The sequence below is a fragment of the Akebia trifoliata genome, chromosome 8 (genome assembly GCF_017979445.1).
Source record: "Akebia trifoliata isolate Shusen 1 chromosome 8, ASM1797944v1, whole genome shotgun sequence".
In the NCBI taxonomy this organism is placed as follows: Eukaryota; Viridiplantae; Streptophyta; class Magnoliopsida; order Ranunculales; family Lardizabalaceae; genus Akebia; species Akebia trifoliata.
Window position 1 is genome coordinate 45,560,968 of NC_141382.1, and position 24,449 is coordinate 45,585,416.

At 33.8% G+C, this 24,449-nt stretch overlaps 1 protein-coding gene across 1 annotated transcript; it reads left to right on the top strand.

The window, feature by feature from the left end:
• The first annotated feature begins 7,008 nt into the window (after positions 1 to 7,008).
• Positions 7,009 to 16,979, top strand: LOC147397149 (uncharacterized). Its single transcript, XM_086450187.1, has 7 exons — positions 7,009 to 7,074; positions 7,797 to 8,588; positions 15,735 to 15,787; positions 15,903 to 15,990; positions 16,090 to 16,188; positions 16,442 to 16,569; positions 16,655 to 16,979. The coding sequence occupies exons 1-7, from the start codon at positions 7,009 to 7,011 to the stop codon at positions 16,689 to 16,691; spliced, it is 1,263 nt and encodes a 420-aa protein (XP_086306313.1). The 3' UTR covers positions 16,692 to 16,979.
• Positions 16,980 to 24,449: the final 7,470 nt, after the last annotated feature.

Below are 24,449 nucleotides of genomic sequence, written 5' to 3' on the forward strand. Positions count from 1 at the left end.
TTTTGCGGCCAATATAAATGTGAAACAGAGAAAAAAGTCATAGATTTCACGGTTAGGATTGAACATCATCGGCAGTAGGATTGGATTTGGATCACAACATTGATCCAATTTGATCCAAATCCAAATATTGTTCCAATATTATAATTTACATACTTTCTCACAATTTATGAGGTGGGAGCCATATTGAATCAAGACATGGTAGATCTAGAATTGATCGAATAGATTATCAAATTGGATTCTTATCAGATCAGAGTCTTATTAAAACTCAAATCCCCGATCAAGATCCAAAGTTATCAGATTGGAACAAAAGTTGAATCCCCGGTCTGACCCGATCCATTAACAATTCTAATTTAGGGAGTTTTGAAAAATGTTTCTTAAAGATTTTACAAATTTAAGAGGTATTATTTACTAATTGACCCAGTTCTCTCAAGTACATCAGGTTTTGCAATATAACTGGTTCGCCTTTCTTCAATTTTGAGTTGACTCTGCCCTCAATGAAATTTGAACTGACTATCTAAGTCAACTAGAGAATTTGGATGATTCAACTCAGACCCATATCGACTTGGGTAAGAACCATAAACCATCTTAGTGATTTAAAATATATATATATATATATATATGAATTTAATTCTTAATTTAAAATATTGAAAGTTAATTTTAAATATTTAACAAATTTAGTATATATCTATTTAATTCATTGAACCCTTTACTTTGATATAATATATATATATATATATATATATATATATATTATATATATATATATATATATATATATATATATATTGTGCGTGTGTGTTATTTATTGAAATAAAATGAATAAAAATGGGGAAGAAGATTTCTCTAAGGCACGTAGTAATCTATGTTGTCCTATAGACAACAGACGCCTCCATTCCGGTTGAAATCGAAGATGTAGATGGGTAGATGGGTTGTTGGTGAATTTTTTTTTTTTCAGGATTTTATCAAAATTTGCATTATTTTTTAGAAAATTTGTTACACAGAATCTCGGATACATGAATGCCTTTTTTTTTTTTTTTTTTAGAAAACAAAAAGGAATTTATTAAGAAGAAAGTTAGAAATTGAGAGAGATTCAATTTTCTGATTAATTTTCTTGATAGAATTGATCTCTATATATAAAGAGAGAACAATTTCAAAAATCATATCCATTCGAAAATGGATAAAAAAACTCAATAAGTACGATTCCATTAGAATCACAAGGCACCTATTTGGATCCGAGAACCCGTTAAGCACCCTGTAGGCCTATTCGACACCCTAAGCTGGATGACCCCCTCTCTCCCTCTCTCTCTTCTTTCTTTTATAATATTTATATATATAATAAAATAAAAAATTATTTACTTTTTCCATATAGTTAAAAGTCATTAGGAGCTCTCAAGAATAGAGTCTTTGAAAATGAAGAAAAAGGTGAAAATAAGTTCTTATTTATAGATTTCAAAAATCCATCAAAATTTTAAAAAAAATCAATGTGAAATTTACAAATTATTTGAAAAAAGAGCAAAAACCACTTTTTACAAACTTCAATCCATGTGAAAAAGGTGTCAACCAATAGAATTGCTCCAAATCATAATACTTATTTTTTTTACTTTAATAAAAAATACAACAAACATAAAATATAACTTTCAAATATCATTTTAAACCCAATTAAATTAATGATATTTAAATCAATCTAAAATAATATTTATTTATAATATTATTTTGAGGCTAAATTAAGGAGGGAAACATAAATTGTAACCCAAGTTCCAAATGATTGGACTTTTTAATTTATCTGCAAAAGTTTATCCATATTTATATAGCTTATTAAATATCAAAAGTTATTGTTGAGTCACCACTCATATCAGGATATCTCTCAAACTATAGTGGATAAGGATCTTATCTTCATATCCACATACTTTTTTCATTCCAATTTTGTTTGGTTCCATTATCATAATAACTCCTCTTTGAGTTTATGAGATTTTTTTTTTCCTGTTTAGATTATGATTTTTTTCTTCTCAATCTCTAGCTGTTGAGATCACTTTTTTAGAACTCAACTTGGATGTCCATTGAGTTGAATTAACTCGACAACTTTATAGTTGACTCGGATGAGTCAAGTAAAAAAATATATTTAAAAAGTAGTTTTTAGTATTTTTAAATAAATAGAAATATTTATTTTTTTGTTCTCCACAAAAATATTATATAGTCTAATAACTCAGCCAATCTTTTAACTTGACTCGATGCGATTTTAAATTGGCTTGTCTGAATTGAGTACTCAAAATGATGATTTGTTGAGTTGACTAGGAGAAGTTGGTTCCATCAAATCTTGGGGAGGAGTCACCATGAAACCAAATCGAGTTGAGTTGACTTGGCTAAATTTTGAATCCACTTAATGAGTTTTAAAATGAGAAATTTACCAACTCATGAATGAGAGATCTCGAAATACTAAGGTGCTGTTTGTTAAACTGAAAAAAATAAGTGCTGAATAGCATTAAGCGCTGAAACTTATAAGCGCTGAATTTAAGTGCTGAAAAAGTTGTTTGTTTAGATGTTGAATCATGTTTGTTACACATTGCTGAAACTGATAAATTGTCTTTGTTACCCTTACAATCATATTATACATTGTTTACATGTTTCAAATACTTATTTATTATCAAACACAATAAATTATATTATTTTTTATAAAATTAAAATACAATTTATTTTTAAATAATAAATAATACTCAAATAATCTTCAATTTATAAATAATAATTTCTATTTATAAAAACCCACAAATTTCAAATTAAAAATAATAATGTCATACAAGTCACCAAAATTTGAAATCAACTTTAAAAGAACTTAATTTTGGATGAATAATTTTCGATGGAAATGAAAGATGTGTAATTATAAAAGCACCCTATGAATTAATAAGGACATCCCACACTATAGCCATTTTTTGTTTTGTTTTATATGGGTTAAAGTTTTTGGAATGAGCAAATTTTTAGTGAGGATGGTCTATATGGTCTAGAGATCATCATCACCAAAAATCAGTCTATTTTGAAACTTCTAACTCGTTAAAAATAGTTTTCAAAAAACAAAAAGGGATAATTTACGGTTCTTGAACTGGTTTTGATAGGGTTAGAAGTTTCAAGATGTGCTGATTTTTTGTGAGGATGATCTCCTCATTGTAGAGATCATCCTCACCAAAAATCAACTCATTCCAAAACTTTTAACCCATACAAGACAAAATAATTTAGCTATGGTGTGGGTTTATTAATTTGTGGGGTGTTTATATACTTATCCATGGGATATAAGAGGTAATATCCTTTTAAGAATAAGGGCATACTTGTCCATGCTCAAAAAAACAAAGGGCATACTTGTCCGTGTTGAAAAAAGCGAAGTGCTTACCGCTTCAGCACTTTTTTTCAGCATCAAAATAGTGCTGAATTTTTTTCACTTATTTTCAGCAATAAGCACAAGTAAACAAACGCGCTATTTTGACAAAAGTGCTGAATTTAATTTTTTTCAGCAATAAGCACTGAAAAATAGCGCAAACAAACACCACCTAAAACAATAAAAAGTCCAAAATATTTATCAAATCACGTTGTTTTTTCTTTTTTTACTATTGTGGTGAATATTTAAATTTCAAAATATTATATACTTTTTTATATATTAAAATATCCTAAATATTCCTTTCTCGTGTGCTTTTATGGTAGGGGAAAATTCGGGTTTTCACCTTGTAATCTTTTAACCATTTAAAAAGAACTTATTTACCAAATCCACTTTTTTTTTTGTCATTTTGAAAGTAGTATGAAATGTGTAATGTCCCAATAAAAAAGATGATTCCATTTATCCCATGATTTCCTAACTTTCTCTTTAAAACTATGGTTGAGAGTAGAGGGACAAGAAATTGTCGTGTTAATTTCTACTATGTCTTTATAAAATGGAAAGGGCCGGGTTTGTCGAGTATTATAATTTCTACTATGTCTTCATTAAAATGAAAAGGGTCAAGTTTTGATGGGATTGAATCCTCTGTAGAGCAACTTCCCTATAGATCTCTCTCCACAGGCGACAAAGACTTGTGATGGAAAAAAATAACACTTCAAGTCTGCAGTGTTCATGACCAAGATTTGATTTAAAAAAATAAAATAAAATTTAATGAAAATAAAAAAAATTATCATATCCTAAGGTTTTAAAAAGGATGGTCAATGAATTCTCAATTTCAAACGGTGGATTTTAAATATGTTGTTGATGTGGCATTCTTCCAATCGTTGAATCACGCTACAGAGAGCTATAGGGAAGTTGCACTACAGAGGATTCGATCCTGATTTTGACAAGGGCACAGAACCAGGATTTTGTCCTCAAGGGGGCAATAAAAGCAAAAAATAATAATTGTGGGGGCTATATAGCTCATAAATTTTAATAGAATTTGAAAATTCTTGTGGGGAGAAATTCCCCCATTATAAATCCTCCCCTAAGTTTTGATGACTCATGAGAAAACCCACAACTTCATCATCTTTGGAGATAAGTTTATCCAAAGATAAATAATGGTCATTAGTTTACTTGTTTATACGGTCGGGATGATGTGTTTTTTCTTATCCACGAGTCATCAAAATCTGACCCAAAGAAATGGTAAATGGACATGAGTGAAGAAGAAGGCAAGCACACGATTGTCAAATCGAAAGGCTAAGAAGGGATCTAAACACTTCAAAGATGATATTTCCTTTATGAGTAGTTGATGTGTTTACATCATCAACAACATCATTGCAGAGGAAAATAGACATCATTCCTCCCAACAATTTGATTCTTGAGTTTCACTCAACACATCATCATAAACAAATATGATCACAAAATGGGTATACTTTTTCAAACAAATAATTCAATATCAGAATTGAGATATATAAATCACGAAAAGTATAAACTTTATGATATAATATTTTAGAAACATGTATGAAGCAATAATTTCTACACCTTTTTAGTTAGAAAAAGAACAAAAAATTATCCAAGGTTGGGATCTAGCGAGATTTGACAAACTTGAGCTCTATATTTAAAAATCTTGGTTCATGTTGAGCTTATAGTGTAGCTAACATTAAAATGCTTGTCAAAGGACCACATAAAGAAGACTTTTATAGATCAGAATTTCTAGAACTTTTGCCAAATCTTTCTACATGAATTTTGAGATGCTAAACTATATTTAACGTTATTAATATGCATGGATGATGATGGATTGATTATTTTATAAGTAAGATAAGAAAAAGAAGAAGAAAATATGACTAAAATAATTTAATCTAACGCACTCGTTTGGACCTTCTAGGAAAATAGTCAATGCATCGAATGGTTTTGGACTGATGTTTAGTTGACTTTTGACCAATCAGATATCTTACGTATAATGGGTCCCACTGCTCTGTGCTACTTTTAGACAGTTGTTATTGCCACACCAACTCTTGTTAACGCCAAATCAAACTGTGTGCAATTCTTTGGTGATTTATATAGGAATTGGTGTGCCATTAGTACAATTTGTGTGGCATTAGTAGCTCTCTACTTTTATTGACTCTGATTTTTTTTTTTTTAAATCAGTCCATTTTTAAAAAAATTTACAAGTCAGATGGTTAGAACAACGAGTCAATTCGAATATTTAGGTCATGATCTGCCAATCAAACAACTCATCTTCATGGATGAATAGTTGGTTCAAGTCCCAACTGATAATTTATTCTACGTTTGTATAGAAAATAAAATATAATGAGAGTGAGAAAGAGAGAGAGAGAGTTCCCTAGAAAGAGATTGTTTTCAAAACGTGCACAACTTTTGAAATATTTTTAAGTCCAGTACATCGTTCATTTTTCAAAACATGTTTTTCGAATTAGTTCCCAGGTAAATACTTTAATTTAAAGTGACGATCTCGTTCATAAAAAAAATGACGAATTCGTTGATAAATTTAAAAAATAAATATCCTTGATTTTAAAATGACGATCTCGCTAATAAAAAAGTGACGATATCACTAGTAAATTTAAAAATAAATATCCTTTTTTTTTTTAATGATGAGATCGTTGATGATTATCAACGAGTTCATCACTTTTTGTCAACAGGATCATCACTTTAAATTATAATATCTACCAACAAACTTGCTCGAAAATATGTTTTGGAAATTAAAATGAACAATGCACAGACTCGAGATTTCATCATATTTAGCACACGAAAATGACAATTCTTCCTTTTAAAAAGAGAGCTGTTATTGCCACCCTAACTTTTACTTATTACATCGAATTAAAATAAAAAAAAAGAGAAAGTCAATAACTCAGAATAAGTAAAAGTTATGATGCAAATAGAAACTCTCCTTTTTTAATTTAAAAAAAAAAGCGATATTTATTAGATTTAGAACTTTATGTGAGCCTAATCCTAATAGTGAACCACTGTTGAAGTTGTTTGAACGTGTTATAATATTTTCTAATGTTGAGATAATAACTTGAACTAAATTTGTATTAATATTTAAGTAAGGTATGATAAATAATTTAGGTCAAATTACTATTTCGTGTGCTAAATATGATGAAATTTCGCATCTAGTACATTGTTCATTTTAATTCCCAAAGCATGTGTTTGAGTGAGTTCGTTGGTAGGTATTCTAATTTATAGTGACGATTTTGTTGATAAAAAAAAGTGACGAACTCACTAATAAGTACCAACAATCTTATCGTTAAAATATAATAAGGATATCATCAAGATTTTTTACTTTAACATCAACGATATTTGTTCTTTAAGGGTATGTTTGATTGCATGGAAAGTCACTTTCCATGGAATTTGAAATCCTTGGAAAATTAGTTGTGAAAAATAGGTAGGGTTGGAAAATCAAATTCCATTGTTTGATTTCACATGGATAAAATCATGGAAAAATATGAGAAAAAAGAAGAAGAGGAGAAGGAGGAAGAAGATGATAGGAGGGGGAGAGGAAGAAGAAGATGACGAGGAAGAGGGAGGGGGAGGATGTGGCGACAACGGTGGCGGCCACAACGGCGACGACGGTGGCGGCCACGATGGTGACGACGATGGCGATGGCGGTCACAACGACGACGACAGCGGTCACGACGACGACGATGACGGTCACGACGGAGGTAAGTAAGGAAAATGGGGGGAGAACGTGGTGGTAGTGGTGGCGGATGAGGTGAGGGATAAAGAAGAAGGAGAAGAAGAAAAGAGATAGAAGGTGGTCGGAGACGGAGACGGAGACGGAGCCGATGGCGACGGCGATGGTGACGACTACGACGACGATGAGGTTAGTGTAATGGTGATGGTGGTGGTGATAGTGGTGGTGGTTGTAGTGGTGGTGGTGGTGGTAGGGAAGAATTGATTATGGAAAATATGGGTGGATTTCATTTTCCCACCTATATGGGTGGGAAAGTGAAATCCATGATTTAGTGGACTTTTTGAATGGGGTGGAAAATGAATTCCATTTCCATGTGCAATCAAACACTTGAAAAATGTCATTTTCCATGGAAATTGATTTTCCATGCTATTTTCCATGTGCAATCAAACATACCCTAAGTTTATTAGTGAGTTTGTCACTTTTTATCAATGACATTGTCTTTTTAAATTAGAATACCCATTAGCAAACCCGCTCAAAAACATGATTTGAAAATTTCCTTTAGAACTTTCGTAAAAGTTGTGTATGCCACACCAACTTTTACTAATGCCGCACCAATTGCGTGCATTTCTTTGGTGATTTACAGGAATTAGTAAAATTTGATGTGGCAATAGTAGCTCTTATTGTGTATATGATTTAAGAAATTGGGATGTAATAGGTAAAAGTTGAGGTGTCAATAGCAGCTCTCCTTAGAAATTAGAACCGTTCAACACTTCTACAGTTCAACTTGAAAAAGAACCAAAAGAGAAGTTTCTTTTTCTCTTCCTCTTCCCTGTTTGCTCTGCTTTACTTCTTCTCTTCTCTCTTCTTCTTCTTCTAATGGATCATCAACAACTGCTACAACAACCCATGATATTATCTCTTTTATGTCTCTCCTTCTCTGTGTTCTCTCTCTTATTTCTCTTTATTTCTTTCTACAAGAGATTGAAGAGAGCAAAGGAAGAAAATGAACAAAATTCTAACCAAAACCCTCTTTCCATCTTCAGAAGTTCTATATCTTCAACCACCAATAAAACCCATCATTCTAAACAAACCAACAACAAGAACAATAACGCCCATCAAACCCATCCCCTACTTGTAGAGTTTCTAACCTCTAATTCCCCCAAATGGGCTTCTGTCACCGCCTGTTTTTCATCCCATTTGTTGATCGAAAATGCCGGTAAGGTCGGTGATAACTGCATCTCTAATGGGTTGGAGTCGGAAATGGGTGGTAGTGATTCGGTTGAAGAGGAGTGTGGAAAGATTGGAGGTCAGATTGGGAAGAAAAAGAAGAAGAGATCCAAGAAGAAAAATCAGAATTGTCAAGCAGAGGAAAGTGGAGAAAGCCTGAATCTTGAAACCCAATTATTGGTTTTGCAGGAAAAACATGATTTTGATTGTTTGTATCCATTTACATCTTCATCGAGTGTGACACAGAGGAAGATCAAGCAACAATATGATCAGCTTGTGAAGTCTAATGATTCTAAGGTCTTAACAATGGCTCAGGTATTGATTTCGTTACTTGTTTTTTTAGTTTTTATTGTAAAATAATATGAAATCTTTAGTCTCTGTATTTTCCTTCCAATTTCCTTTGTGGGTAAAGAAATTCTGTTTCAAATCTTGTTATTTTTAAGAAAAAAATTTGTCCTTTTATATCAGTTTAGGAATTCGGTTCGATCTTAGGACGATATTTTCTGCATTGGTCAAATTTGATGAGACTTCATTTGATGAATGATGAAGTAGTGAATTTCTAGATTGAATGTTAATTTATTGTTCTGGAAATTCATTGAAGGTTGCCCATTATGTTGAAGATGGGTGGGGCTACTGTTCAATCTAAATATTAACCCATAGGGAACTTCCTTTAGTAGCTTGTAAGTTCACATTTTGAATGAAAAAGCCTTGTGATTCGATGAAGGAGCCTCACTAGTTTGCTTTTTTCCAAAAACATAAATTTTGTACATAAATAATCGTTGAATTGATGATATTTCCTTGATTTGATTATCAATGAGACAATGACAAAGAATGACTCGAAGTCTCATAAGTGCAAAAACTTGAAGTCAAACCTCATACAAATAATATTATGCTTAAAATCATTTTGCAAATTGGGTATTCTGAACTTGGGCTAATTTTGAAGAAATAGTTTCTGAAATAGAGTGAGATTTTCTTTGCTGTTGGTATTGTTCTATTGTTCCTATTTATGCAAATACTTCGAGATATCAATCAACTTCCAAGCTTTTCTATTGCCTTTTATATATCAAGATGAGTTAGATGAAAATTTCAAATTAGTTTTGTTAAGGTATATGCGATCAATGCATTTAAAAAAAATTAAAACAAGGAGTATAAGGGGAATTTGAGTCTATAGAAGGAAAAGAAAATTGATCTAAAAATGTTTATGGGTAATTTGAGTTCAAGGATCTTGTTTTCCTACCACTGACAGATCTGGGGGTCTAACCCCATGACAATTGATCTGGTTTGAATGCAGATCTGGATGGATAAATCAGATCTACTATCAACTTTTGAAATTCTTAATTTTGAATCAATTTTAAATAACTGAAGCAAAATGTCTATGAGGATTGATGATAGAATTATATTCAATGATCCATCATCAATGAAAGATGCATAAAAACGTGCATGGTTAGACATGAGATCAAAATTTAACAAATTTTAGATTATTTGCTTATGTGTTTCTTATCATCTCTTCCCATCAAATTATTCTCAGAAGAATATTGGGAAATTAAAGAAGAATGAAGAACCACCTCACCAAGCTTCTTGACTTAGAACTTGAAGGTTTTAGAATTTGTTAAAACTTCTCTTCCCCCCCCCCCCCCCCCACCCACCCACCCACCCACCCACCCACCCGACCCACCAAAATTTTTTTTTTCGAAACAATCTTTCCCCTCTATTTATAAACTTTCTAATACCATCCAGGAAACATGAATTCCTACCTGCAATGCAAACTTCATCACTTGTCAATATTCACACATGATAGCACATAATTCCCCAAAGGAAAACATGACCACCCCATATAATATTGTTTCAAATCTTTATTTAGTACTCCAACTGCTCTGCGTTCTCATTGAAGTTTCGATTGCTCTGTGTTCTTGTTGTAGTACCCACTGCTGTAACTACCTTGTGTTTTACTTAGTCAAGATGTAACCTCGATTCGAATTTTCCTTAAAACATAAAATCTCCTTTGGTAGTAGCCTGCCAGGGAGAATCTCAAGGGATGGTACCAGCACCAAATCCATAAAAAATCATACATCCAAGTGATACACATAGCACACAGGTTGGAAAACGTATAAGTAATGCCCTTGCAATAAAAAATTACACATGGGTATGACGTCCATTGAGCCTTTCAAATGGGAAGTGTAACTATGAATATAATTGGAAATTATCATTCATATGTATCTGCCATCCACATCACCTATAAAAAATCTCTGCCATCCATATCGCTTCTTCCAATTGATTTAATATTTGCCCCAAAAGAAGGAATCAGCTGGGATTCACCTATTTGGCTAGAGGAAGGGGACATACGGAAACCCCAACCACTTGAATTCTTTCACACGCTATTCATGTGATATTGGCTCATTCCAAGCGTTCTAGTTCTACCACGATGAAGATTTCGACACCCACCCTTCCAGTTTTCCGTTACCCAAACAACTTGGAGCAATGGATTTGTTGGACCAAAAAGGTTCTGAATCACGACCCTTATCGTGAAGAACTAAAAGCTTTAACGTTGCTTGAAGCAATAAAATTAACCATGAGGGATATTTGTTTGAATGCGCCTCTACTAGTTACCTACTTCAACGGAACCCAAAAAATGAGCTTGTTCATAATCCTAGCTGCTAGCCGATAAGTTCGAATAGATCATGGTACACATATTTTGTTCCCCTTCGTAGATATTTAGAATCCTTATCATTGCCATTTGTTGGGGCATTTGGTTGGAAAGGAACGAGAGAATTTTTAAAGGGGTGACCTCAAATTTTCATGAGATTACCATGAACATTTTGGGGATTTTTTTTTTTTTTTGGTGTAAGTTATACCCTGACTTTAAGGGGGTCCACTATGAAGACCTTGTCTTTAGGTGGGAAACTTTGATGGATTGTTAGGAGTTGTTGGGTTGGTCATCTCGACCGCCTTGTTTGTATCCATTGTATTTTTTTTCCTTATGAATGAATTTATACTACTAAAAAAAAAAAAAAAAACTTATGTTCAGGGTTGTCACATAGAAAAATCCAACAACAAAGTACCGCTTCAGTGTTATATAAACCTCGTATGGTGATGAACAACTAGGGTATGTATGATCAAGATTCAAGACATTCCATTTCCCATGAAAGTGATTTTTGAGGATTCAGTTGAAGAAATAGAGAGGAATTTTCAATTTTGAGAGTATGACATTGTAGCCGAGCCCGAGAATGAGAGAAAATGTATGATATGAAGGCTTACAAGGAACATTTCAATCAATGTATCAAACCAACAGTCACCAACGGTCTAAATGGTGGATTTCCTTGTCTAGAAAATGGACAACAACTTGAAAAATTATGTGTCTAGTAATCGTAGAGAAACAAACTAAGCTTGGATAAATGAAGGGGGTGCAAAAAAATGATGATCAAAGAGAAATGGTCTTGGTGGCCAATTTTTGGAAAAGAAAAAGTAAAAAAAATGAGTGCAAGAAAGAAGAGCTGAATAAGAGAAAAGTGATAGAGAAGAGAAAGGAGAAAAAGAGACCACAAAAGGAGAGGAAGAAGAAAGTAATAGTGAAGAGAAAAGATAAAAGGAACAAGAACAAGAAGAGATGGTAGAAGACAAGTCGGAAAATGCAATTGCAATTTGCAAGTCCAGAGATCATGAAAACATCAACAACCCCAGGTATCGAAGGACCATGTAGAGTTGGGACCAAGGTCCTCATTTGGACCACCTAGACTGTCAGGTTGTCTCAAATGACATCTCAACCCTTTGAAGTTCATGGTCTCTGTTTGATCTAAGGCTTTGAAAATGGATGGCCATTGACCTCCCTTATTTAAAATCCAAATCCAACTGTGAAAATGCCTTTTTTATTTGCTTTTATAAAGTCCTTAAAATTTTATGCTTTACAACCATGAGGCACCTGATCATATTTTTGGTGCCACATGGACGTGTGTTCCAACCTAATCTTTTTATCCTCCAACCACTTTGCTCGATTCAAACTAGCACCTTCAAACTAAATGCGACTTGTGATGGGCCTTTCCTATTCATTTTGGTGAACTACTTAGTGTAATACTCTTATGGACATTAGCCATCTGGTGAAAAAAACTTAGTATTTTTATCACCCTGGCCTCTTTGAGCTACTTTACCTTGGCTTTCTATTTCCAATTGGTTTCCTACATTTTTGAGACCAAGGAAGTCCTCTTTGGCATTCACATGTTGGATTTTCTCCTCATTAGAAAGTCTAACTAATTCCATTTTATAATCAAGTTCTTTGATTACCTCAATGTCCTCTTCCAAATTCTTCTTTATTCTACACGTTGAGCTTCTCTTTCAATCTTTGTAGCTTACTTTTGAAACTCACCCCAGCTCTCCCTATTGGTTGGCCATTTCCTTACTCAAATCACCAAAGAGATCGGAACATGATTTAAGACAGGCTTCAAGATCATACTTTTTCTAATCGATGGAAAGTAGTCTTCCCAGCTAGTGGAGATTAAAAAATGTTTATACATGTGCATGTTATTTATTTGATTTAGTGCTTTTAGTTTCATGTATTTGTTTTATTTTACAAGTCAACGATTGATTTTGTTCATTATGGTCATTGGTTCTTAGGTATGCTTCTCCAATCTATATATGGTGAGCGTGTCACTTGATTCATGCGGTCAACTCATTCCTACATAATAACTCCATTTCAATGAGCATTTGTGTATTTTATAAACTTGTTTCATGATTTAATTTGTATAATGATGATAATGTACTTGCTTCATTATTTAGTGGTTTACAATTGAATCGATTTATGCAACTCCAAATGGAACTCGGTGCTTTTGACAACCTCCATCCATTCTTTGCTTACTATTCAAAGAAGAGATCTAAGTTCCTCGCTGGACCTCAAGGCAGGCAGCATTGGACCACTTAAAAAATAAAAATAATTAAAAAACAAATGAAGATTTACATTGACATAGTTGTGCATGTGGTGCATATTCAAGGTGGTTGGATCCACCATTTGACTTGAGATTGTGGATCCCACCACTAGGACTTGTGTTTGTTCTCCCTCTCTCTCTCTCTCTCTGATTGGGTGAGTGGGACTCAAACCCACGACCTCAAAGTTGCTTTGCAAGTGTGTTTGTTCATTCTCATTGGTCAGCTGATGATAACAAGGTGTCTAACTCTCTCTTTAATAGGTTGGAATTAGATAAGGATGGTGGTTATTGTGGATCCCACCACTAGGAATTGTATTTGTTCTTTCTCTATGTCTCTCTGATAGGTGAGCTGGACTCAAACCCACGACCTCAAAGTTGCTTTGCAAGTGTGTTCATTCATTCACATTGGCTAGCTGATGATAACAAGGTGTTTAACTCTCTCTTTAATAGATTGGAGTTAGATAAGGATGGTCGTATTTTATGTTGAAGGATTGAATGTTTCGATTGGGGGAAGATGATGAATTAAAACAGGCATACTCCCGTTTGAGGTAGTTGCAGCACATTGCTTTCAGGGAACACCTTAGCATGAACATAATGAAATGTCTGATAGGATTCATGGGTTTAGGGCTGAAGGATTTTGTACACTGGCTGCCAACTTAATGCATACCTCCACCTTTAGTTTTGGGACCGGTTATGTGTAAAGGGGACACTACACAGGTGGAGTTTATTGGTAATCAATTTTAATGGTGGAATAGTAGTGGAGATTAGGCCATTTGGGCTGAAAAGAGTGGTTGTTAGTGAAAAAAGATTTATTTTACATCTTTATTGGAAGACCTTTTGAGGTTATCCTAGATCCATTCAGCTTAAATTCAGAAAGTTGGCCTTCATTTTATTTTTTATAGCAGGATGGAAGAGGTGGTGACGCGTCCCCTCACGTAGTCTTATCCAGATCCATATTTCTTTGGTTAGTAAGATGTCCTTTTCAGATGTCATTTCTAGATTTCATACTCTATTTGTTATGCTCCCAACCTCTTGGAGTCATGTCAGATGTCATTTCTAGATTTCATGCTCTATTTGTTATGCTTCCAACCTCTTGGAGCCACACCTTTCTCTGATAGGGTCTAGGTTTGATTAATCATTTTCATCCCATTATCTTTGGGATTTGCCAGATTCTACATTTACTTTTTGTCACATGTATTCTTGAGTGGATCCTCTTTTGTTTGAGGTCTCTCCTATTGTGTGCATCTCCTTAGCGCTTCATGGTCAGACTTGAGAACACATGCGAACTCCGTTGCACCTTGGACTTTGTTGCTTCGACCGCTCATGAAAGGATACCTTGTCATGTGCTCATTATGACATCACCAGTTGTGCTTATCGAAGCAAATGGATTAAAGTCATGATGGTGATGGTGCCTTTATTATGTCTTACTGAAATTGTGCAATGTCCGTCCTCCCCTTTTTTTCATAAATAAGGATGGAGATGCTTCCCTTAAACCCTTATTTTTGTTGTTTTCCATTTTCTGGTTTTCCCCCTATGTTCTCCCATCAGAGCTTTCTTGTTATATTGATCCACCGCCCAAATTTTAATTGTGTCTCTTTCCTCCATGTTCTAGTTCTATTCCAATAATTCTGCTAAGGTAATTTGTGTTTCCTCTTTCTTTCATTCTGCCTATGTTGTGTTATCTTTTCCTTTATTTTGATTGTGTGGCTCATGTTACCTTAAAAGACCTTATGGCTCAGCACAGAATCCCCCCATAATGTCCACCTCTGGTGGGCCCAGGCTCGATATGAAGGTCAGTAGGGTGCTTGTGATGAGACTTGTGTCTTCAGTCAAGGCTTCACTCTCCTCTTGATCTCTTTGTTCGGGAGCTTCTTTACCGTTTGGCGCATGCCTCGGGGAAAATGAATGGCTTCTATGAGATCTGTTACAAAATGATTCGGTTGAGAGATGAGGATTGTATCCCCTCTAACTGCAGGCCACATTTTGGTCTGTTATTTTCTGAAACTGTGTACTAGGAAGGAGAGTTGGTATTTTTCCTTAGCAATGTGCCCAGGAAAAACACATATAGCAGACTTCCCAGCCTCGACAAAGCATGGAATATCAAACCAATTGTGATTAATGGGTTTGGGAATTCTGGTAAGGCAAAAACCTACTCCCGGTGCCGAGGGATTTTAAAACAATAGATAACCACCGACTTCCCTATACTCTTTAAAGGTTTTCTTGTACCTAAGTCGTTTTGAATTCGTTTGCAGCACCTAGTCCAGTGAAAGTTTCTACAATGTTGATGTCTCCTAATATCATTTATTCTACTTCACTTCTCTTTTTTTATTTCTCTAGTATTCTTCTCATTTTTCCTCATTTACTCTCAAATGTAATGAAACCCTAGTTTATTATAGTAATTGGTGATATAACAATCTAGAAGCATTTCTTCACTTCAACGACACAGCTCTAATCTGTCTTTGGGAAGTGGATGGCTGGTGCAAACATGCATGACTTGAATAAACAAGTCACACAATAAATTAAAGTAACCCATTTACTTTTTATGCAGGTTTGCCAGTTCGCAAATTGCTTGATTGAGGCCAAAAATGAATTACTGCACAAGTATGCACCTCACCTATTCAATCGAGTAGCTAATTTACTGATCTCATGTCTTACTGGTTATTCTACCCATTTTTCAGTCTTGAATTAACCCAACTTCCCCTCTCTTCTCCTGCAGATCTGAGATCATCCAACGTAAGTTTGCAATAACCAAGGCTTTGCTATTCAAGGCAGACAGGTCCTCCTTTGACCGCCTTCGTCAACAGGTTGGTGATTTACCGTTTTATCAATCTGATAGCATTAGGAAGCATATAGTTTCTACCAGACCTTTTTGTCAAGTGTGTTTAATGTATTTACATCTGCAGATCTACAAGCTAGAGGCAGAACAGAAGAGAATAAAGGAGGATACAGTCGTTTATAATCGGCTCCAACAACAGCTTAAGCTCTCGCCAGCATACAATAAAGTATTTTTGAATCCCTATCCATGCGTTGAGTAGTTCAATTGAAGAAATATCTTGGTAGCAGGAATTAAGTTCCTGTCAAAGCAATATCTTTTCTATATAATTCCGTTATCCAAGTGACCCATTGTCAACTTGGTTGAGTTGCGTGAGATTATCCGACTCTTTATGAGTTTATTGTGTTGTGTTAGCCAAGTCTTTGACGCTAGCATGTCAAAGATTTTACGAAGTTTTAATTCTTTTCATTTCTTCATTCAAGATGCTTGAAATTGGTGCCCGGGTAGAGTTGAAGGCCAGTTCGGGCCAGCTAGTAGAAAGCACGGATGGTGAATTTTCTGATATCTCATTTGAGGAGTTACTGGCACAAGAAAAGAAGGATACGTTTTGGTAGGTTTCTAATCGTGATTATTGATCTCATGAAATTATTACGCTGCATTGCTTTTAGCTAAGTTTGAATTCCCCCACTTTGCAGGCAAAGAAATGGAAAGCTGAGATCATGCACAAACTAATGGCCATTTCTGTTTGGTTGACTGATATTCAGACAAGTGTACATCCAACACCCAAAGTTTTGCATCGGTACAAGAATTTTTGGTTGACGTGCTCTTCTATCTATAACTAACTACAATGGGTATCTCTTTTTTCTTTTGAAAATTTTCCTGGAAGCTAATTTTCTTGGAATGGCTGACATTTACTTGTTGATTAACATAGGATAAAAACTGACATTAGAGGGGAAATAGAAGGTTACCCTAAGCACTATGTATAGTAGAAATATTTCAGTAAAATGCATCGTTCAACAACTGAGTTTTGGTGGTCATGAGTATTTATAGTTCTCTATTCTTGTTATTATCAACTTATCTGGGAAATGTGGTCTACTTGAACAACCTACTAACGTTAATGGAGAGTAGTGGTCAAGCCTTCCTGTCTGCTGGAAAAGAATCATGCAATGCTTAACCGATCTTACTTAGTATAGAAAATCCTAAGTTTTAGATCACCGTAATATAGAGATATATGATCTAATTAGGCTACTACGAAATACCTATGGGTGTCATGGGGCAAGCTCTTCTATTTTGTTTCATGGTTTCCCTTGGTTATATGGTTGGATTTGTGTTGTTCGGCAGTGTGCCCATGTCCACGGATCAGATACTCTTTTAAGTTTTACAGCCCCAGAGATATCTAGCAAAAAATAAGAGAAAACATGTCTTTCCCAAAAATAGAAAACCCTAGGCAACTTTTCCCAAAGGAATACATATATACCTCTAAAAGAAATTCGAGCCCAGCCCACTCCACTTCGGAAAAGTTCCCCTTTGATACTGTTTTGCCTCTTGAAGGCCATGCCCAAACAAAATACAAGACATTTACACAACAAGAACCTCATATGCAAATGTTAGAAAATCTTATTCATTGGAACCTGTGATTTTGGAACCAAATACTGTAGGATATGTCCTTTCCATTCATCGTTTCCTCGACTTACCCAACTAATCGTATGTGGCATTGATTTTAGATGTTACCCAGAATTCCATTTGAGTTATCCAAGGATTTTGATTTTGGTTTGTATGTTTGTCAAGTTGGAAATAGGACTTTTTCATGAAAATAGTTTGAGTAGTGTGGAAGTATAGTAGAATTTTATAAGTCCTCAAATAGTATAGGATTCATAGAGAACATAGGAAATATGCTTTAAAGGTTTGGGAAGTAAAATCCAAGTGCAAAAAGTACATAACTAATAATGCAATAAGTAGCAATTATGTGGATTAATAATGGGAAGATCAATAGCGTTTTGGTACATTTCTGACACAATTATTTGAAATTTGGACTCTTATAGTCAAAACTACATATTTAAGTAATTGTAATCATGTCATTAGTGTAGATAAAATCAAAATCTGCTGTCTTATAACTTAAGGAGGTCATAATCATGTGGACCTACAAATTATTGTGTCCTAGCTTTTCTCATCATTATCGGTACCTTATCCCAATTTCTAGGGTAAGATAGTATGGGTCCGTTACTCCATTTAAGTCCATTATTAGCCATATCTTTCATCAAGGTATTTTTTTTCTCTAATTTTAAAATTTTAATTTTCTTTAAAAAATAAAAAATTACTTCATAAATTTAACTTACCCAATAGACGTTGTATACCATTATTTACGAAATTCCTTTTACTACAAATTCATGAATTATGCAAAGTTTTATACATTGGAGTAGCCTCCATTGGCATTATAAATACTAGTTTGAAGGAATCTGTAAGTCAAAGGTAGAGTAAGAGGAAGACCAAAAAGAACGTAGATTTAGATCATTCTTGCATATATGAACACACTTGCAATGATAGATGATACAACTCAAGAAAGAATTAATTGGAGGAATTAAAAAATTTCAATTGTCCATAATTTTTTGGGATAAAGTTTCAAACTTCCAATGGTGATGATATATAGATATATATTTTTACGAAAATATGAATACTCCAATAAGTTTACTTATTGTATTTTGTGGAAATAATATCAAACATTTTATCTAAAAGGGTGTTATTTGTGGTGCTCATTTTCACTAATCCATAAAAACAGTTTTTTTTACTTGATTAGATGAAGCTTAAAAAACTAAAATAAGAGTGAAAGGAGTTGAGGGGGCAACTAGTGGAGCAAAATGGGCTCAAACAAAAGAACATTTTTTTTTTTTTAATATAATTTTCTACTGTAGGTCTTTCCTGACTAGTTTAACATGCAAGGACTGATATGTTAGAACCTTAGAAGGACAAATCTAAAAAGATGGTTGTCATTGTCTTGAGGTGAGAGACCACCAGGATGATAAGAGTGTTTGACACTAGAAGTAATAGTAGTAATAGTGGCAATAGTAGTATTAGTAGTTAAAGAGGGGGTTGGGAATGCTCCAAAACCTAGTAGTCTATGAAGAGACATTTAGGCGGTGTTTGTTTGTGTTATTTTTCAGCATTTATTGCTGAAAAAAAAAAAAAAATTCAGCACTTCTTATTAAAATAGTGCGTTTGTTTACTCTATATTTTCAACGCTTATTATTGAAAATAAGTGAAAAAAATTTAGCACTATTTTAATGCTGAAAAAATATGCTGAAGCGGTAAGTACTTCATTTTTTTCGGCACAGACAAGTATGCCCTTATACTAAAAAGGATATTACCTCTTATATCCTATGGATAAGTATATAAATACCCCACAAATTAATAAACCCACACCATGGCCAAATTATTTTGTCTTATATGAGTTAAAAGTTTTGGAATGAGTTGATTTTTGGTGTGAATGATATCTATAATGAGGAGATCATTCTCATCAAAAATCAGTCTATCCCAAAACTTCTAACCCCATCAAAACAAGTTCAAGAACCATAAATTGTTCTTTTTTTTTTTTTTTTTTTAAAACCATTTTTGACATGGTTAGAAGTTTCGGAATGGATTGATTTTTTGTGAGGATGATCTTTAGACCATATAGATTATCCTCACCAAAAATTTGCTCATTCCAAAAATTTTAATCCATATAAGGCAAAAAAAATTTGCCTATAGTACCCTTATTAATTCATTGGGTGCTTTTATAATTACATATCCTTTATTTCTATCGAAAATTATTCATCAAAAATTAAGTTCTTTTAATGTTGATTTTAAATTTTGGTGACTTATATGCCATTATTGTTTTTAATTTGAAATTTGTGGGCATTTAGAAATAAAAATTATTATTTATAAATTAAAATTTTGAGTATTACTTATTACTTAAAAATGAATTGTATTTTAATTTTATAAAAAATAATATTTTTATTGTGTTTGATAAGAAATAGGCATTTGAAATATGCGAAAATTTATTAATTTCAGCAATATGTAATAAATATGATTCAACATCTAAACAAATAACTTTTTCAATACTTAAATTCAGCGCCCATAGATTTCAACACTTAATGCTATTTAGCATTTATTTTTTTCAATTTAGCAAATTACACCTTAGATTCTTTCACAAAGATATCTCTCTCTCTCACACATAGTAGGTTTTCATTGTGTCAAAGTTCTTTTAGAAAGTAAAAGTTCTGTTGTATTGGGTTCCTTTGCTTTTCTTTTTTATTTTTATTTTTTAATAGTAGGGTTCTCATTATCTCAAAAGGGCTTTAAAAAGTGATGCTAGATGCCCTTATGATAATGTAATTAAATGAATCATCTTATATTCTTTGAAACCCCAATGGTGTTGTGAGGATATCAATGTTCTGATTATTTATGAGAATAAAGCAATCATTCCTTTGGTTTGATAAAGTATGCATGACTAAGTACTAGTGAATCTTCAACAAACTTTTATTTCTATCCACCCACTCACCCACTTGTCATGGTGACTCAATATTTATATCTTCTTCTGTATTTATAGTTATTAATTTGTGGTGTTGTTTCTTTTCTACATAGTGATGGTCTCTACTAGACTACTTTTCCTATTTATATATTTTTTATTTTTATTTTCTATTTTGATAATTAAAACATTAAACATAAGTCAGGTAAATTGTTGTTTATAATTATAATTTTTTTTTTTTTCATCTTATCTAATTTTTGGACTATTTTATATTATGTTTGAGAAGATTGGAAAAAATTATAAATTGACATAGTAAGAAAATATACTTTTACGCGAAATTATAACCCTTTAAATAGAGGTAAATTACAGAATTTGACTTGCTTAATTGATCCCAATGTCTGGGACGAGATTCCATTATCTTCGATGAGGTTCAATTGAGGTTGATGTAAAAGTAGAGAGTTTATATTGCCACCGCAACTTGTTCTTATAACACACCAAAATAATGAAATTAAAAATGGTTGTTTAAGTGTGGATAACAATTCTATTTTTTATTGATGACACTTACTTTCCACTTCTTCTTGGAAGCTCTTTGATTTGGGTTTCAATTAAGGTTAAGAAAACAATTGACTGATGAAAATATCCAACATGGTGTAATAACATAGAGTAGCGTTCAATGGCCAACAGTTTGGCAAACATTTTGGCAAACACATTTTTCAAAACATGGGTTAGAGGTCTTGGAATGGGCTGATTTTTGGTGAGGATGATCTCTATGGTGAGGAGATCATCATCACCAAAAATCAGCCCATTCCAAAACTTCTAACCTCATCAAAAATAGTTTACAAAAATGGACGATTCACGATTTTTCAACTTGTAAAATGGGGCTAGAAGTTTTGGAATGAGCTGATTTTTGGTGAGGATGATCTCCTCACCGTAGAGATCATCCTCACCAAAAATCAGCCCATTCCAAGACCTCTAACCCATGTTTTGAAAAAGTGTTTGCCAAAATGTTTGCCAAACTGTTGGCCACGGATAGGGACCCAATAACATAAGCTCTCTGAAAGCATATAAAGGGGAAAGATTACTAAATCATATGAAAAATGTTCACTGCATATCTGTGTTATTATAACAAGGGAAGGGTGACTATTAAATCACATTAAATAAAGTTTAAAATTATCAACAAAAAAAAAAAAAATCTTGAATATATCTATTAAAATATTTGAAAATAATATTTTTATTTTTTAAAATTCTCTTAACAAGTAATAAAATGTGCAACAACAGAAATCTATAATTTTGAGGAGTCTTTACTCCAAACAAAACATACCCCTTTCCCAGCATCCTTAAAAGAAGATGAGTGATTATAATATCTATTATTTCTATTAGTACCGATAATATTACATGGAAAAAGTTTATTTAAAACAAATTGATGAAAAAATTTGGCGAGATTGGTGATTCGCCTCTCCTCTTCAATTTCACTCTCCCATAACCCTAAAACGAGTTATATTATATATACAATCAAATCATAGAATACAAAAACTACTTTCATTTCAACTTGAAATTACGACAATCGGGGGCTATAACTCTTTGTGCCAACCCTTGTTGTGGGTTACTCTGGACCATGTAATCCCTAATTTGCGTATGTGCATGGTGGTACGTTCCTAATGATCAATCACCATCTAGATTCAAGACATTTATCACACACAATAAATTTTGGTCTTGTACAGAGAAAAGATGTATCTAAGTCTGATTTCATTTTTAAAATTGACATCCTTGGTACCATATGTATGGGGCATGTTTAGCACCCTATTATTTACCCTACGTTTTGCCTTACATGGGTTAAAAGTTTTGGAATGGGTTGATTTTTGGTGATGACAATCGCTATGGTGAGGAGATTATCCTCACCAAAAATCAACTCATTCCGAAACTTCTAACCCCATCAAAAATGATTTACAAAAAATGGACGGTCTATGATTCTTCAACTTGTAAACATGGGGTTAAAAGTTTCAGAATGGGCTGATTTTTGGTGATGATGATATTCTCACCAAACACGTAGGGCAAAACGTAGGGTAAATAGTAGGGTGCCGAACATTTTCTTATATATACATTGCTAGGCAAGCAAGGTGGTTGGTAGTCAATATTAAGGTGGGTTCAACGATGTTTGAAGCTACGTCCTGGTATCAACACTCCATGTGCCTTTACCATCTTTTAGCTAAGTTGACGCATTTATCCTTGGCACTATACACACAATCAAACTGTTCCAATTCCAAATGATTCGGATTCAAATATTGGTGGAGCAGCGAAATATTCTAGGTACCCATTGACACACCCTTACTTGTCCCTAAGAAGAATTATTTGTAATAATGAGGGTGATAAAGATCAAAGAAACAAGAGGAATGATCTTCATGGATGGATGGGGTGCTGAGTGGGTTTTTTTTGGGGGGGTGGGGTGGGGTGGGGGGGTGGGGAATGGAGATCCTGTGAGCTGTTTGTTGATGACAAATTGCTGAATCAGAAAAGGACTAGATGCCAGATTTGTGTAGAGATATCAACAAACATCAGAGGTTGATTGAAAAAGACAAGAGGAGGAAAAAAGAGACAGCAAGTGTTTAGGAGGTCTGTAGCAAAACTAACAATAATAGAGTTCCTGTAAACAGCTATTGTGAATTGACTACTCAATGCTCCCAAACAGATACAAAGGAAAGTAAAAAAAAAAAAAAAGAGTTTTCTTTTGTTAAGGTAGTGTTTGCACCCCCCCCGCCCTGCCCTTTTTTTTTTTTAACATAGTAAGATCGGTTCATGATCATGGGAAGACGGAAGGATTGTTACACAAAATGTACTTTTTAAGTAATTTGCCCCCATAGATCTCTAGAAGTGCTTCTAGACCTTAAAAAACACTCGAGCAAACAACCAATGTTGTAATCACAATTCTTGTAGAAGTGATTCTACAAAAGTGCCATATTGAATGTCGAATTAGTACAAACAAGACCTAAAGTTATTGGTAGTGCCTTAGATCATGTCGAGGTTATTGGGCAGAATAAAAGAGGATGCCATGGCATTTGGACCCCACCATTCAATGGGTTCCTCACGAGTAAGTCTCATTGGTCGGGAAAATGGACAAGATGTTGATTCGATCTCAACCGTCCGATTTAATTATCATAAGGGGGGTTTTACATTCTATTTATGATTATAGTGCTTATTGAACAATCATTTTCTGTCTCTAATATTCTGACTAGAGATTTACTTGGTAGAGAAATCTCAAGGGTACCAACTGGGTAGGCCAACAGCATGGTCTACCAACAGCCTAGCAGTATTTGTCTAAGTAAGTGTGAAGGAAAGAGACCTATCGTCCTTTGGGACCCACATAAGTCTTCTCCTGCAATCAAAAGTCACACCTATTCTACACTGGTGGGTCCTTGTCTTCTTCATAGGCTGCCCTTATGCTTTAAGGAGGATGCCCTAAAGTGTTATTGGCTTAGTGATTAAGGGCCTGTTTGGAAGAGAGGGTTTGAGATAATTGTCATTGCAAATCCTCTCCTCTTCAAACTCCCAAATTGGCAAAATTGCAATTGTTTGAGAATAAGATGCATCATATTTCATACTTCTCCGTCACAATCGGTCATTTGTGATAAGATACACTGACAATGATACAATGTTATCTTTATACAATGCATCTTATTCTCTTAATGGTAATTATCATCTATAGGTCAATTGTGTCTAGACACCCTATAATGATATATGCCGACATTCTTTATTAAGTATCTTTCAATGACTTTCTAACTCCAACATCCATGGAAAATTAATGCCATTAAATTTATCTTCCAAACAAGTCCTAAGTGTGTGTGTGTGTGAGAGAGAGAGAGAGAGAGAGAGCTTTGTTCTTTTTCTTTTGCTTTCCAAGATACAATGCTAAGCATGATCTCAATCAGTTTACTTTGAAGATCAAAAGATACAAATAATTAAAAAACAACTCACAAAAGTAAAGAAGCAAAATA